This window comes from Uloborus diversus, unplaced genomic scaffold, assembly GCF_026930045.1.
Source record: "Uloborus diversus isolate 005 unplaced genomic scaffold, Udiv.v.3.1 scaffold_15, whole genome shotgun sequence".
Lineage (NCBI taxonomy): Eukaryota > Metazoa > Arthropoda > Arachnida > Araneae > Uloboridae > Uloborus > Uloborus diversus.
The window spans coordinates 2,173,348-2,189,948 of NW_026558209.1; the positions used below are offsets into that span (position 1 = coordinate 2,173,348).

At 34.0% G+C, this 16,601-nt stretch overlaps 1 protein-coding gene across 2 annotated transcripts in view; it reads left to right on the forward strand.

Moving 5' to 3' along the window:
• The window catches only part of LOC129233022 (TBC1 domain family member 13-like), a 49,690-nt gene extending 34,610 nt beyond the window's left edge, over positions 1–15,080 (forward strand). For both annotated transcript variants that reach the window (XM_054867104.1, XM_054867103.1), the window contains exons 11-15: positions 1,409–1,651; positions 2,901–2,982; positions 4,803–4,860; positions 11,444–11,529; positions 14,034–15,080. In XM_054867104.1, the coding sequence (XP_054723079.1) occupies positions 1,409–1,651; positions 2,901–2,982; positions 4,803–4,860; positions 11,444–11,503 (443 nt within the window). In that variant the 3' untranslated portion in view covers positions 11,504–11,529; positions 14,034–15,080. The remainder of the gene's footprint in view (positions 1–1,408; positions 1,652–2,900; positions 2,983–4,802; positions 4,861–11,443; positions 11,530–14,033) is intronic.
• Positions 15,081–16,601: the final 1,521 nt, after the last annotated feature.

Sequence of the window (16,601 nt, forward strand, 5' to 3'; positions counted from 1 at the left end):
TATTTTTTTATAAAGTGTGCATGGAACTAATGCAGTTACTATCCAAACCTTTCACATTGTTATATACCAATTGTCAGGACCCAACTAACTAAAAGTGAGGCCCAAGGCCCACAATAATTTGGAGGCCCCCCTGAAGGCTATTATTTTAAAAATGTGTGTATTTTTTGTATAGTTGTAATGCTATGCATAATTCTTTAAATAATTTGGGGCCCCTTAGGAAAAGGGGGCCCCAGGCCTAGTAGGCCTGTGCAGTAATCAGGCCCTGCCAATTGTCAATCTTGAATGCCTCTAAAACAGGAAAGTTTCGAAAAATGAGACACTCACCATCGGACTCGGCTTCCTTAATTTCTGTAAAAACTATATTTTTCCTGGGAAAACAAATTTGTGCCATCCCCTTGTGAGTGAATCTCTATGCACGATATTTGAAGATATCGAACAATATTCAGGTTTGCATATTTCTCCCCCCCCCCCCACACACACAGGGTTTGCTGAGGCAGTCTTCTTCTGCTTCACCAATCTGATGTCCAATATAAAGGACTTCTTCATCAAATCCCATATTGGCTTCGAAATGGGGGATCTGATGTTGATGCTCAATCAGAAATACTTGTCCTCTTTCAATTCTCTTATTACTTCCAGGACTACGGAGTCGGACTGATTTCGGGGTGAAGGAGTCAGAGTCGGTCATTTTTCCCTCTGACTGTCAGGGCTGCAGAGTGGTAGTCAAAGTGGCATGGATTTTAAGGTGGAAGAGTCTGAATCAGAGTCGAAGGTTCTAAAATATCGGAAGTCAGGGTTGATCACTTTCCCACAAATCTGCAGCCCCTGCAACCATGCATTACCTAATTTGCATGTGATCACACATCACCACGTGATTGGAACACACTTGGTAATGCTAATCAACAACTGCGTAACAAAAAGTGTCCAGAGGCTTGTCTCAATTAAATATAGGGTAGACTGACTAGTAAATGGACACTTAAATACAATTTCATTTTCAAAAATTCATAGATCCATTTAGCCAGTAAGTTTAAACTTTTAATGAAAAATGTCATAAGAGTTAAAAAATTCAGAGGGCTTTGAAGTTTCTGCTTTAGGTTTTTTTTTTTTTTTTTTTTGTGGGTTGAATGGAAAAAAGTGCCGCGGCCCAGTGAATGATTGCCTCGACAAACACAGCATTTTCTTGTCGTTTTCTTCGGAAATGGGTAGAAGGAAGCTACTACTGCCGATTCATCTAAGAAAAATGTTTTAATCCCTATTTATTGTAAAGAATTTTCAGGTCTTGTTCACTTGTTGGTTACCCTATGTAAGTGCCCATTACATCAGGAACAAGAGCACACAGAACACTGTCGAATCTCTATTAACGATATTCAGCGACATTGGACAATATTGAGGTTTGTTTCTCCCCCAACAGGGCATGCCGAGGCGGACACCTTCTTCTGCTTCACCAACCTGATGTCCGAGATCCGAGACTTCTTCATCAAGTCGCTGGATGATTCGGCCAGTGGCATCGGCTCCAAGATGGGAGGTCTGATGTCCCTGCTCCAGGAGCACGACTTCTCACTGTGGCAACGACTGCAGGGACAGGACATTAAGCCACAGTACTTCTGCTTCCGCTGGATAACGCTTCTGCTCTCACAGGAGTTCCCCCTTCCAGGTGAGTGATCTACACTTTGTCATACTTACCGACTTTTATGGATTAAGCATAAAACTTTGGTAAATTCTCCTGTTCTGGTCTGCTGTGTGAATCTATTGCGTGGATATCGGTAATTTTTTCCCTATTATTTTTCTTATGTCTCATAATCCATAGCAGAGGACTTGCACAATCGTCACGAGTCAAGCCGAGCCAGATTATTATTTTTTTTTCTAAAAAAAGATGAAAGGTGTTTGGGATGGTGAGGGGACATTGAAATCGGGGAATTCAGATGACAAAACGGTGCTAAAGTCGGAAAGTGTTGCGAGTTACTTAAATTCAAAGTTTTATATTTTTTCATTATTTTTAAACTTCCTTGAAATTTTGGTGATTATATAATTTAAATGTGAAATATATTTACCTATTTACCCTTTGCTCTTATGTTTTTGCATAATTCTTCATTTTGTGGCTTTAATGCTGCCCACTTTTTTGGAAATACAGTGGACCTGGTTAATTGAATCTGTGGTTTACTGAATCGGCTGCTTTAATAAATCAAATCATCAAAAAGAGAACAAAATCCAGCTTTATTGAATTAGCAGCTTTATTGAATCAAAACTGTTTAGAACAAATGTGATTCATATGAGTGACGACCTCTGTAGTGAAATGAATGAGTAGATGACGTTCATGAAGAGACGTTCATCCTATCCCCTATAACCACATTTTGACAGTTAAAATGTAACTATTATTGGGACAAGTTTTGTCTTAACTATAGTATGCTCCAACTATAGTTAACACAAAAAATTAATGTAAAAATTGTGTAAAATAATTAAACTAAGATTTAGTTAAATAATAATTAAACAATACAGTAAAACTTGTGTAAGTTGACCACTTGCGGTGCACTACTTTAGTGGTCAACTTAAACAGGTGTTCAACTTACAGAGGTTGATTTATATGATTAGGGCTAATTCCGTGCCTGAAAACAGTGGTCAACTTCGACAGGTTTTACTGTATTAGCTTTCATTTAATACAGTAAAACCTGTGAAGTTGACCACCCTTGTAAGTTGACCACCTGTCTAAGTTGACCACTGTTTTCAGGCACAGAATTAGCCCTAATCATATAAATTAACCTATGTTAGTTGACCACTAAAGTATTGCACCGCAAGTGGTCAACTTAAACAGGTTTTACTGTAGTAGTAATTTTTTTTTTTTTTTCATTGACAAACAATCGAAACAGAGCTTTGTTTTGTTTTTAAACTGTAAATTTCCCTTCCAGATGTGATCCGTGTGTGGGATTCGTTGTTTTCGGACAGGAACAGGTTCGAGTTTCTCATCCACGTCTGCTGTGCCATGATGCTGTGAGTATGCCACTCTATCAGAACTAGCGATGCAGCGAATAGTGATTTGGTCGAATACCGAATATTCGGCCGCCAAATAGTTATCTTGTATTTGTTTAACACTAGAATTACAGGAGAGGTCATTTTGACCCCAATCAAACTTTCTTTGCTAATTACTCCTCTGTATTTTTGTAAAAAGATTAATCCTTCTTTGACTTTTCCTTAATAATTGTGCTGTGTAATAGTAAAAAGTTTTCAAGAAAATTGTAATTCTTTTAAACCCAAACTAAAGGGTTACAACTAAAATTGCGGGTAAACTATTTTTTAAAAATATTTAACATTATGTAGGAAACTATGCAGATTTCTTCTGAGGGGTCAAAATGACCCCCACAGTATTTCTAGGTATAAAAAGATCGTCGTAACTCTAGTGTTAAAAAGCACAGGTTGCAATCAAAGCATAATTTTTTATGGTTAATACTTCCAAATACATTAAAAATGATTTTAGAAATGATTAGGAGCAGTTTTCTCAAAAAATGATAACATCAGTTTAAACTTTAAAACTGTTCGACCATATTTGGCTGAAAAATGACTAAAGAGAAGCCTTAGCAACAGTTGGTAAAGATGAGTCCTATATATAAGCTTTAAAAAAGCATTTTTTTCTTGTACAGGAATAAACTCATAAAGTTTTGCAAATAAATTAAGAAAAAATTATATAACTGAAATGTTTCAGCGTGGATTTGCACCGTAGAAATAGGAATTGCATTGCAAAGAAATTTACTAAAATTAGCAGGAAGAAACCAAATTTCTCTATTGAGAAAATTTAATTTCTGAAGCTTTTCCAATAGACAAAATATAATTTAATTTAGGTAAATCCAGACTTTATTGGTTTAGGTACCGCAAAAGGCACTCTTGAAAAACAATTAAACATTTGCAGATCTAATTGTAAACAATTCAAGACCATAAACACTATATTACACGGCAACTGTTTTTGATACTAGATTCAAATTATTCTTCTTCAACAAAATTCAAGTGGACACAGCAATAAAATAAAATTGAATAACCCAGGGGGGAAATATCGTCACAAATCTAGCAAAAGAGCTGGAAAATATTTCTAGCTTAATTGTTCCGCTCTTTTAAACACAAAATTATTTTTTGAAACCTCAGCTCTAAGTGAAGTAAGAGACTTATCTTAAATAGAACTATTATTTAAAAGAAAAAAAGTGGTTTGTAAAGTGGTGAGAACTGAATTTCATAACCTATCCGATGTTTTTGGCTCAACTGAACTCTGGAATGGGGTCGTTTCCAAAATTTCAAAAGTATTTTCTTCAGAGCATGCTTAAAAACATGAGATCTGACCATTTTTTAAATAATTTGTTTTTAATATTTAAAAAAAATTGCTTAAATCGGTGTGCTTTCATTGTTTACACTTCTTGCCAATGACATCACAAATGACGAAATGCCATTCAGTGTTGCCCATTCACAGAGTAAAATATTTAATTTGCATCTTTACTCATGCGTACTGGCAATGAAAGGGTTGATAGCAAGGATAGAGTGCAATGTTTAATTCGCTTCTTGATTATCATAACGTGGAAATGCATTACAAAGATGCGCCAAAGAGCCTCATTTGTGACGTCATCAAGACCACGCCTTGCTTGAAAAATCGGACATTTTAGAAAATTAATTAAAAAATAACTGTTGAGAAAATAAAAGTATTTTCTGTGTCCATGTTATATTTTTTTGCTTATTCTATCCATTTCAGTGACTAAAAGTGACTATTTTTGGCTGAAGGAAACAACCCCATTATGTGTTCTTCTCATTGACCCCTTTTTGTTTTCCCACAGGTGGCTGAGGGACAAGCTACTGCACGGAGACTTCTCTTCCAATATGAAACTGTTACAGGTATCCCATTTCTCAGTCATTTAGCAACAAAACGACGTCTTCCTATCCGACGGTATTTTCCGATCCTCATACGAAGTGATGCTTCGTATAGTGATACCATCACTATACGAAGCGTTCAGCACCAAAACCGACTCTATACATTCTTCAGAATCTTCAATCGTCATTTCTGTGTCTCAGAGCCCGACTTCCAAAAATTGAAATTTTCTGCTGAGTAGTGCATTGTATGTAGAATCCTATTCCGCATCGAGCCACATGTACATAATTCTAAAAAATACAATCCTTTGTAATAATTTGGAGCGTTAAAAGAGAGCGAGTCCAATGATTTGTAATGCACAAAACTACTGTTTTCCTTCTAACCTGTAAAGTAGTGATTATGTCACTTACGCTAGTTTGGTTCTAATGTACAGATTTTGGTCCTCTATTGCGCATTTTTCCTTGCAAAAGAAAGATTTCAATATCAAGATGCTATCTGTTTTTGCCAACTGGACATGAAGAGATAACCAGGATATAAAAACTGGAGCTGTCAATAAAATTTGAAGATAACTATGTAGGGGAAACTGCTGTACCCACGGGCATTGGTCGTGAAATTCCAGATATCGTCGAGAGAGATCCTAATTGGGATTCAAAGTGTGTCACAGCCCTCTCCAGTACCCCAGGAACGCCCTACAAACGAACATTTAAGATTCTATCACATTTTTTCGGTTTTAGTAGCATCCAAGCAAAAAAAAAAACGAGCAATTTTTTTTCGTTTGTCCTGGTTCCCCCTTCATTTTTGTTGTATGTATCGTTATTCCTTATATTTTGAAGGTTTTGGTTCTGATTTTTGATGTTGTAAAACTGTGGTCCTGTCGATGTGAATGGCTTGCAAAACCAAAATGGCGTACCTTTGGGCATTTCAGCATTTCATTTGGGGGGTCGAATTTCTTAAACATGAATTAACTCAGTATGGAACAAAACACATATTGGCTAACAGCTAGTAATCATGATAGGGGGGGGGGCAGATTGTATAGTTAACCCATTCGATGACCAGCCCGAAACCCCTTAACGCGCATGCCGCAGATAACGAACGGAGTTGCTTTTTGCTACGTTGTAATAGCACTTTTTTCCCCATTTTGCTATCGGGATTTTAATGTTGTTTTTGCTGTTTAGCTTGTATTCGAAAATCGCTTCGCTTTATTAGTTTTTGGCCCTGAATTAAATAGTGCAATAAAATACAAGGTTGCTAATATGTGCTGAAATATTCCTTAAATTTACACAGTACATAACGGGAAAATAAACAATAGAGGATAGGACAAAAAGCAATTATTTTTATAACATTTTATTCAATTACTATTTTTTTTTTTTTGCTTTTGCCTCAGTATATCATTTTTTTCTCTTTTTATACACTTAAGAAATCTTAAGAACTGTTAAATGTAAAGTGATCTATCTTTCAAAATGGCTCAACAAAGCATTCTTCAAACAATTGACTGATCGGTAGAACCTGTGAGTTGGACCTGTTGAATGGACAAAACGCTTTAATAACTGTGGGAATGATTTTCTAAGAGGATAAAAAGTATTCTTCGGTGCCTTTTGATACATTGTGACCCTTCAAAACGACCTATGCACACAGAGACCGGTCGGTTCTTTTATCCTAATTCCGATGACTTTTAAATCCCTTCTGAGTGTCCAGATATCAGTTGCTCAAGCGTGGGAAGTATTTAAAAGATAAATGCTTACAAAAGATCAAAACTTGCGGCTAATCCCCTATTTCCCTAAAGGATACCTTTGTGCATGCAGCTAAAAGCCCCCAGCTGAGAGAGGAATAACAGAGGCTGTCTGGGCGGATTCCCTAATGAGGTGCCCCCCCTTGGTGTCTTGTGGTCAACCCTTCCGCATTATTTTGGTACAACAAAACAGTTTGAATCAGAAAGGAATTTCAAAGCAAGCTTTACTGCTTGTACTTGGGAACATGTCTTCAGAAGAAGAAAAAAAGAAAATTTTGCTTGAAATCGAGTCGGATTGTTTTTTCTTTTTTTAACACATACTTGGATACATTTTAGTTAGATTCATAGGATTATTTACTAATTAAGGCAATTTGATTATTGAAAAGAAATCAAATGTTTTATTTCTATTTTTAAAATCTCATAAAAGAAGGTGCAATTAAAACATTGGAGCTATTTTACAACAATAAATAAAATCTGAAAAAGAAAGGGAGAAAAGGAATGTTTCGTTTTGTATGAGTAAAGCGAAAAGAACTCAAGATATTATCATTTCATTTGTACTGTAGTATATATTTTATGTTTTGCATAGGGGTCAACTATTATGTATAATCAATGCGGTCGTCATAATTTTTGTTTGTTAAATTAAAAATATTCAAAACTGTATCACTAAAAAGCCATCAAAGGGTGCCGCGAATATAAAACGTTATAATTTAAGTTTGAAAATATCATGATTTAAAAATGAATAAATATTAAAAAATAATAATAGTATACAAATAACTAAAAAGCGTAGTAAACACATTATAATAATAATATAAAAAAACATACTCGTACAAAATTAAGATGTGTAAGATAATTAAAAAAATAATAGTGTGTAAAATAAATTATAAAATTTGAGGATTATGAACACTTTAATGAAGGTTGCTTGGGTAAGAAGGTGGATTTTTGGTAACAAGAAAAAAATATTTCTGTTTCTTTGCTTCATTCAGGCATAGAAATATTGGTAAATGTGTAAGGAAATATTTTCCCACTTGTTCATCAGGAGTTCGAATGCCAGAATGCTAAGAAACAAAGCTTCCACGAAAAGATAAAAATATAATGCCTGATTATTTGAAGCATTATTCGTGTCCCATCTAAGAGTAATTGAAAGGTTAATATCTTAGTAAAATAAAATAATTTACAACAAATTTCGTGAAATACTGTAAGTTACATCCCTTTTGCATAAGGAAAAGAGCTTGATTAGCGCTCCCCTAAAAGCACCAGAACCCAACAGAGAAGCGCAATAACAGGGTTCTGCCCCTGGAAGGATCGCCGACACATATTCGGCCGAAGCAAAAACTGCTAGAAACGCCGTGACGACACAGGATTGTCGAAGGCAGCTAGGAACCACTTTCTTGCGACGAGCCTGAATCGGCCGGGGCAGTTTTAACACAAACTGCGCGGCCGATCCTGTATCGGCCGGGGCAAAGATTGTTTTAAAGAACCTCCAGAAAAGATATTTGTTGATGTGAGATTTTTTTTTTTTTTTTCAAAAATAATATGTATTTCTAAAGAGTATCTATGAAAGCATACTATGCATTGAGCAGCTGAAATGTGTTTCTGGCAGAAGAAAGTGATGAACACTCATTAAATAGACACACTTAAAACATGAGTGTAACAATGAATGTAAAATACCAATGCATTTTTCTGTGAAAATCAGGCAGCCATACCACTGCACGGGCCTCTCATAACCATCGTTACGCAGAGCACACAAGAACGAGCTATTTAGCCTATATGACGAAATTAAGTCTTTAATTAGAATTAACCATGATTCCTCATCAGTTTTTTCTGTTCTGAAAAGGCCGGTAAAAGCTTGGTAAATTTCTAATAATTTAAAAAACGGAAAACACTTGCTCATGTCTGTTTTGAACATTGATTTGCAATTTACGTAAATTAAATTTGCTCATTTTTATCATTCCTCTCAAAAAATTTGGGGGTGCAACCGCCCCTTCTCGATCCCCCTATTTGCCGCCCCTGACCATGTGTACCCACGGACAGCAATTTTTAGTCTCCTTGGGTCACACCCGAGTCTTCTTACAATGTGAAGTATCTCAAAATGGTGCCTTCTCATCAATGTCCAAAATTTGACGTGGAAACGATGATGGCAACAATGCAACAATGTTGACGTGGCAACACTGCAACAATGATGATGAATTTGAAGTAGGGCTCGAAGATATAGTGTTGAAGTAACCCCCACCTGTTGTAGGATCTACAGACCATCAATCCCACCTGTTTTCATTTGAAGTCGACTTTTCTAGATTTTTGTTGGTTTAATCTTAACTGAGTTTTTTTTTTTTTTTTTTTTTTGTGATAGGTTAATTTTGGTTAAAGGTTTCAATTTGTATATAAATTGAGGTTATTATGTAGGTACATAGAGAGCTATAATATCATGAATCTAGTTATTTTTTTGTTTAAAACATATTAATTATTCATAACATCATTAACTCTCTTAAGAGTAATAACTTTTTTCAAGAGTTCACTCATGTTAAAAAATAAGGAAAATTTTTAAAAAAGGGAAAAAACCTTCGATTAATTTTCAAAGTTTATTTTCTGTTGGCTGTTTTATTTAATGTTATTTTCAATGGATGCTTGAAGTACTTCAATATAAAATGGCTTATAAAATGTATTGAGTATAATTGAGTTTCTCAGACCTATTAATATGTTATTTTTTGTATGTTCATGGGTACAAAGGCACCTGTCTGTAGGGTGAACAGGCTGTTGTACCCACATACAAAAAAGATTTTTTTATTTAAGTATTTAAGAAAAAAAATTTTGAAGTTGAAAGCTTTGAAATTTTTACCTGATAAAAATTGTCAAATTAGATGATAAGTTGTAGATTCTGCCAGAAAATTTTTCCAATCGATTATCCATTCCCAGAGACCAGCAAAAATTGAAAAGTAAATTTTGTCCATGGGTACAGCAGCTTCCCCTATTCATTAGTTGCATAAGGATTTAACATAGGGACGGTTCCCCCGAAAATTTTTCTCTAAAAACTTGATTCTCAACTATCTTTTGTGGTATTTGATGGAGGCTCTGCTCCGGGAATGAGTCGAACAGGCTTAAAAACAGAATTGTTGTTGTAAAGGGAAGATGAGATGGGATTGAGAAAACCCCCTCAGTCACTTTTAATATTTGAAGCTCCAAAATAGTTTTTAGAGGATTTTTAGTTATGCTAACCGTGGAACCACTCTTACAATGTAATAATGGAAAAAAAATAATTGGATAGCAATCAAAAAAGAACATCGAGATATTTATTTTGACGCAAAACATTTTGCCCCCTCGGGTAAACAGACTTGGCTATACTTCAGGGCCGTATGACTGAAAAATTGTGCAAACTCATTGTGTGTTTATGGTAGTTATTGAGAAATTCATCTATATCATGTAACAATATGGCGTTTTGTAAGAACAACCCCTCCTTCCATTTAGATAATCTATTGTAACAAAAATCAAATGGATACACATGAAACCAAATACGATAGACCCTATAAATGTTTCAAAAAATGTGTTTGGTAAAACCCCCTCCGCCTTAAAGCAGAATACTTGACGATGTTCTGCAACGTAAAATCATTTAACCAAAATTGTTCTGCAAGTACTTCAAGCATTGTATACACAAGCAACCAAGGTGACCTTTTCCACAAATCGGGAGCCCTAAATCAAAATCCTTTCATACAGGAGGGGTTTTTTTTTTTCAGTTTTCAAAACTTTACTGTAGCTATACATTTATGTGGAACCTAAACCAATTGAGTCTACAAAAATATTTTATATTATTTTTAAAATGCATATAGAAAGAGCAAAGATACAAAATTTTATAAAAACCTGAACCTAGGCGTCAAATCATGTTTCTTTTTGGTTAATTTTACATGGCATGAAGGAAAAATTAAAATAATGTTAATAAATAAGTAAATTACAAAAATAATAAATAAAATGAGTCGAGTTAAGGTAGCAAATAATAAAACGCTTCAAAACTTTCTAAACAATTCAAATATTTTCAGAATGCAAAAGGATTGAAATCTCAAATAAGACACGCAATTTTCGGCGATGGACGTGTTTCAATGTTGACATGTATCCAAAACATACGCTTATGGAGGAAATTGCAATGGATGAAGGTCGATTGCGAAAAATAAGGAGAAGGGGAAACACAAAAAGGCTAGAAAAATCAGAATCATTTCAGATTTAGAACGTGAAATTTCTGCCGAAAATCTCCAGAAACTGCCGATTTTCCACAAATATCCTCCTACTCAAGATAGAACTTTGCAGAAATTCTGCAGATTTCTTTGAGTTCAAAGTAAATCTAAAGTTCCGGCAGATGACTTATTCAACACTTTTCGCGAGCTCTCCGCCGAATTATCGTATTTTCGAGAATTTTTGATTTTCTTCTAATTTTAAGAGCTCTGCAGAATTTTATGTTGAGTTGGAAGATATTTGCAGAAAATCTGCAGTTTCTGCAGAAATTTCACAGAAATCTGTAGAATTTCTGCAGAAAATTTGTCTGAGTTTTCCTCTCACATTTGAACAGAATTGTTCTGCAGCTCAGGCTTCTGTTCTGCGACGTACGTCGCAAATTTAGTAGTATTCTGCTTTGGGTCCCCTCCGAAACAAAAGTCTGGTTATGGCCCTGCTATAATTGGAGCAAACCTAACCTGGCAGCATTGTGAAGGCTTTATAGATTCTTATCCACAGCCAGGTTGGGTTTGTCCCGAATAATAGACCAGAAAAGTTAAGGTGATTGTCCAGCATGGGAAACATGTAATTGGAAACATACCAGTCTGTTTTGAATACTTTACTTACATGAAACTTTGTACAGTGTTTCACGGTGGATGTGTTTTCAAACACCTTTCATGTTTCAGAACTTTCCGAACGTGGACATCCACTGCCTGTTGGAGAAAGCCGTGGAGATCTCTCGGTGACAGAAGAGTTGAGAAGTACTTAAACTGTGAGTACAGTTGTAGAATTTATGGAAATTTTGGGGAGGCGGGGGGGGGGGGGGACTTGTTTTTTCAGGGTTTTTTTTTTGGAAAAATAGATTTTTTTGTGAATAATTTTTTTAATGGTTATATTTGCTTAGAAAATATTAAAATGATGGAGCCACAAAGATACATGCAATCCATGTTATTTTTTCTTTTTAAACAAACTTACAGTTTGTTAAATAAATTTAAAAAAATGGAAATAGCTCTTTTTGTTCAGAATGCCAAAAGTTAGTTAATTGAGTCAAATCATCCATTAGCCATTCATTTTGAACAAAATGTTATTCTTGTAAATTGTTAAACTGGAATTTTTGATGGAAATTTGGTTTTTTTTTTTTTTTTTTTTTTCAAATTGTGAAGTTTGAAACTAAGCTTATTTATTGATTTTTTTAAAAACCTTTTACATGCATTTATACATATGTGTAGACATACATGAAATGAAAATATATCAACATTTTTACTTATATCTTTCCACTACTTGACATTAATGATATACACTATTTCTGTTCTGTGCACTTAGTGTCTTAAGCGCACTTAGTGTTAATGAGAAAAAATAATGAATATTGCTTTTGTGTAAAGGGAAATTAGGTCCGCTCAGAGCTTGCATCAACAAAGTTAATGTTTAAATGTGGGATACTAAAGCTAGATATATCAATTTTTTTTTTTTAAATCGATTACATTTTAGCTTTGACTTAATATTTTTGTCCAGGTTTCATGTAATGATGAAATATTGAAATTACCTAGTTTTTTGGACTATTGTTTTATTGCATTTATGAATTACACTGGATTTAGGCCTATTTTGTCAGTTATTCATCTTTATTTTTACAAAATAACATTGCACTGGGTAAAACTATGTTAAAAAGCAAAGCTAAAATTTCTTGAGCTTATAATTTTGTCCAGCAATCAATTTTAATGTTTGTCGTTAATTTTGAAAAATAAAAGCTACCAAAGTTCGCTAATGGCAACATTAATGCATGTTTTGAATTCAGGTCGACTTATTTGAACCAAACTTTACCGTAATCCAGGAATTTTTATCTTTGAGTTTTGAAGCTTGAAACTTTTGTCCAGGCTTCACATCATGATTAAGTAGCACATTTTTAGTTTATGTTAATTTTTAAATTTAATTGACACTGAATTTAGAACTATTTTTTCAATGGGGTTGTTTCCTTCAGTCAAAAGTACTATTTTAAGTCATTGAAATGGATAGAATGAGCAAAAAAAAAAACATGAACACAGAAAATACTTTAATTTTTCCCAACAGTTATTTTTTAATGAATTTTTTGAAATGTCCGATTTTTCAAACAAGGCGTGGTCTTGATGACATCACAAATGATGCACTTTGCCGCATCTTTCTACTACGTATCCCTGTTAAGATAATCAAGCAGCGAATTAAATATTGCGCTTGCTATTAACCCTATCGTTGCCAATACACGTGAGTAAAGATGCAAATGAAATATTTTGCACTGTGAGTGGCAACTCTGAATGGCATTTCATCATTTGCGATGTCATCGGCAGAAGCTGTAAACAATGAAAGCGCTACGATTTAAGTATTTTTTTTAAAATATTAAACTTAAACAAATTATTTAAAAAATGGTCAGATCCTATGTTTTTAAGCATCATACTTGCCAATTTTCGAAGGAAAAAAAACAGGAGATTTTACTAGAGGTATATAGGTGATTCACCATCGACATATCCTCGCTACAGAATAATTAAATTATGCTTAAAAGCATGATACTAAATACTAAATTAACATAATATACATAACATAAATACTAAATTTAAAGTGAAATGGGGATTTTTTGCAGATGTAAGCAAAGTGGTAGTAGCAAGAAAAATATACTGCAAAGGGAAAACTAAATAATAAGGAGTGAATTTGCTTAAAGTTTCGTACATTCTTCCGTCTCTACCAGAAAAGTAGCTACAAAAATTTAATTACTAAAATCCGGGGGGGGGGGGGAAGGAAATCAATATACAATGAAAATACAATATAAAATAAGTAGGTATAGGGTAGAACATGTTAAAAAAACTTCAAACGTTAAAAATAATTGAAATAATTTCAGGATGCAAAAGGATTGAAATCTGCTACCATTTTCGGCAAAGCACGTGCTTCGTTGAACATGCAATGTGGAAAGCTTCCAAAAAATTAATTTTTACTAAATGAGTTATAAATTTTCTTATTCCTCGCCATTGGTAGACTAGAAAAGGGCGCCATCTATTGAGAAGAAAGTGAAATTTTTGATGATTGCCTGAAAAAAACTGCAAAAACGGGAGAAAATCGTAAAAAACGGGAAATCGGGAGATGGAAGCAAAAAACGGGAGTCTCCCGTTAAAAACAGTAGAGTTGGCAAGTATGAAGCATGCTCTTTCAGGAAAAAAATACTTTTAGAGTTTAGGAAACGACCCCACTATTGATCTTTGTTTCAATGAAGAAAAATCAAACTAAGTTATTTCATGATTGAATCTTGTCTTTCAGGTCGTCATTCCGGCCAATCGTTGATGGATCTTGGTGGTTGTGCGAGCAGCTTAGATAGAATATATATTTCATGTTGGCCACTCTATTGGTGGCGATGGACAGAGTTGTATTTTTGTATCATCGGAGCATCGTTCACATGCTCCCCTCATCTTTCTCTTACTGGAACGATGGCGGTCAGACAGCCCGTTGCCATAGCTGCCAACTCTCCTGAATTTCAAAGCATCCTCCCAAAGTCCCCAATGGAGTAAATGTCTCTCGAATTTTCACCAAAACAACGAAATTCCCCCAAAAAAAGATTTTTTATCTGTGGTAATCGCAGAGCCAAAATGAAATTGCTTCGAAAATCACTGTCACAAAAATTAAAATTTTTTGTGCATGATTAGGAATGTTGAAAATGTTCAGTCGTTATTTAAAATTTTTATTTAATTTTTTTTTATCACTTCTCAAAAGAATGCAGTTAAACGTTGTTGATTTTTCTCTGAACTGCGTGAGGAAGGTTCGTTTTCTCTTACATGTGATAATGAACAAATTTATGCCAAATTAAAAAAATTTTTAAACTTTACAGTTGTCATTTTTACCTTCAAAGTAGTAATAATAGAAATTCCAATTTCAGGTCCTACCGTATTTTGGCCCAACTACGGACTTAATTTGAGAAATCTCTAAATTATATTTTGAAAATACCTTCTATATTCAAACTTTTGCCGTTAAATATATTCTCGCGAAATCCCCCTAATTGTTGTTTCTCTATGTTGGCAGCTATGGCATAATCGAGATTGTTCCATCTTCGTGTCATATCAGTTCCACGGGGCTCCCGACTGGTCCCTTTTATAGTCTCTGAGTCCCAAACAGCCCATTTCCCCGACATCTGGGGAAACGGGCCCCCAGATGTCGGGGCCCGTTTTAGCTTTATCCCCGTTAAGTTTTACCTTATAAAACCCCCTTTATCCTTTAAAGTTTCAGTTTCATTTTTTATTTTCCCTGTAACCTTTCTTATCCATTCGCATTTTATTTCTAAAACAATATGAATGAGTTGTTCACACCAGGGTTGGCCGAATTGGACCCAACTGGGTTGGACCCAATGGGTTTTTTTTTTTTTTTTTTTTTTGAAAAAACCCATTATTTAGCCCACTTTTGGGTTTTTTGTAAATTTTCTGAGAAGTTTTGAAAAATTAATTAATTTAAATACTTTTACTATTTAAACTTCTTTTTTATTTGTTCTTTACCACAGACAATGAACATAAAAAATGAATTTTGAACTTTAATAGTATTTCTTAACTCTTAACAGCATTAAAAAAATACTTCAAAGATTTTAAATAAATGTATTTAACTTTTTTCTTTAACTGGTCAATAAATAACTCAAATTATCTTGACCAAGTCCTGTAATGTCTGATTTTCTCAATATTTGTAGATTGTACAGTACTACTCTAGCTAAAAGGCTTTCAGGTGAATTATTTTCTGGGAACCAACACGTCACAAATCTCGAATAAACACAACGTATATTTTTTAGAAATAAACAGATTTTTCAAATGGTCGACAGAAAACAGAATAGGATGTACCATATTTTCATTATCTTTACGAAAAAGTTTAATATTTGTTACTCTGTACATAGAAATAGAAAAACAGGCAACATAAAATTCAAAGAAATGTCTTGATTAAGCTGGAATTCAGTAAAAAGGGATTTAAACTACTTGAGGTTCTACAGTAGTTTTGCATAACAAATTGAAATACAATAAAGTAAAATGAAAAAAAAAAGGTAGGTAGCAATTAAAAAGAAACAATAGATTTTATCACTCGAGAAGTAACTTTGCCTTAACTGTTGATAATAATGAAAATTAAAAAATCTGAAACTTCACCATTCTTGGGTTTTTTTGTCTTTTATACTTTTCTTCAGAAAATGCTGAATTTTAACTAGTTTTCCAGCTTTTTTTACCCGAAGACATTTTTTGCACTTTGTCTACATACTTATGCTACAAGTACCCCACATTTTCCCTAAAAAAAGACAAAAAAAAAACACATTTCTTTTTTTGGGTTTTATTTAAAAAAAACCCTAGGTCCATGGGCTTTTTTTTAAAAAACCCGGTTTTTTGCCAACCCTGGTTCACACCCCTACCAAGTTGTATGCATAGTTATCTGTTTTAAGCAAAAGTACCTTCAATTAAAAAAAAAAAAATTCAGCGGATGAATCAGTTTAAATTCATCCAGCTTAGTTACCTCTTAAGCAAGAGTAATTTTAATTAAAAAAAGAAAGATCAGCCAATTAATTTGCTAAAAAAATTCATCCAACATAGTTACTTGTTTTGAGTAAAGTAATCTTAATAAAATATTCTGCCCAATAATCGTCTAAAATTCATCCAGCGTAGTTAGATGTTCCAAGCAAAAGTAATTTCAGACAGAAAAAAAAAGGACAATTGGCTGAAATTCACTTGGCATAGTTACCTATTCTGAGCAAAAGTTATTTTAGTAAAAAATCAGCCGATTAATTTGCTAAAAAAAATTCATCCAACACAGTTGCTTATTTTTTAGTAAAGTAATTTTAATAAAGTATTCAGCTAAATAATCGGCTAAAAT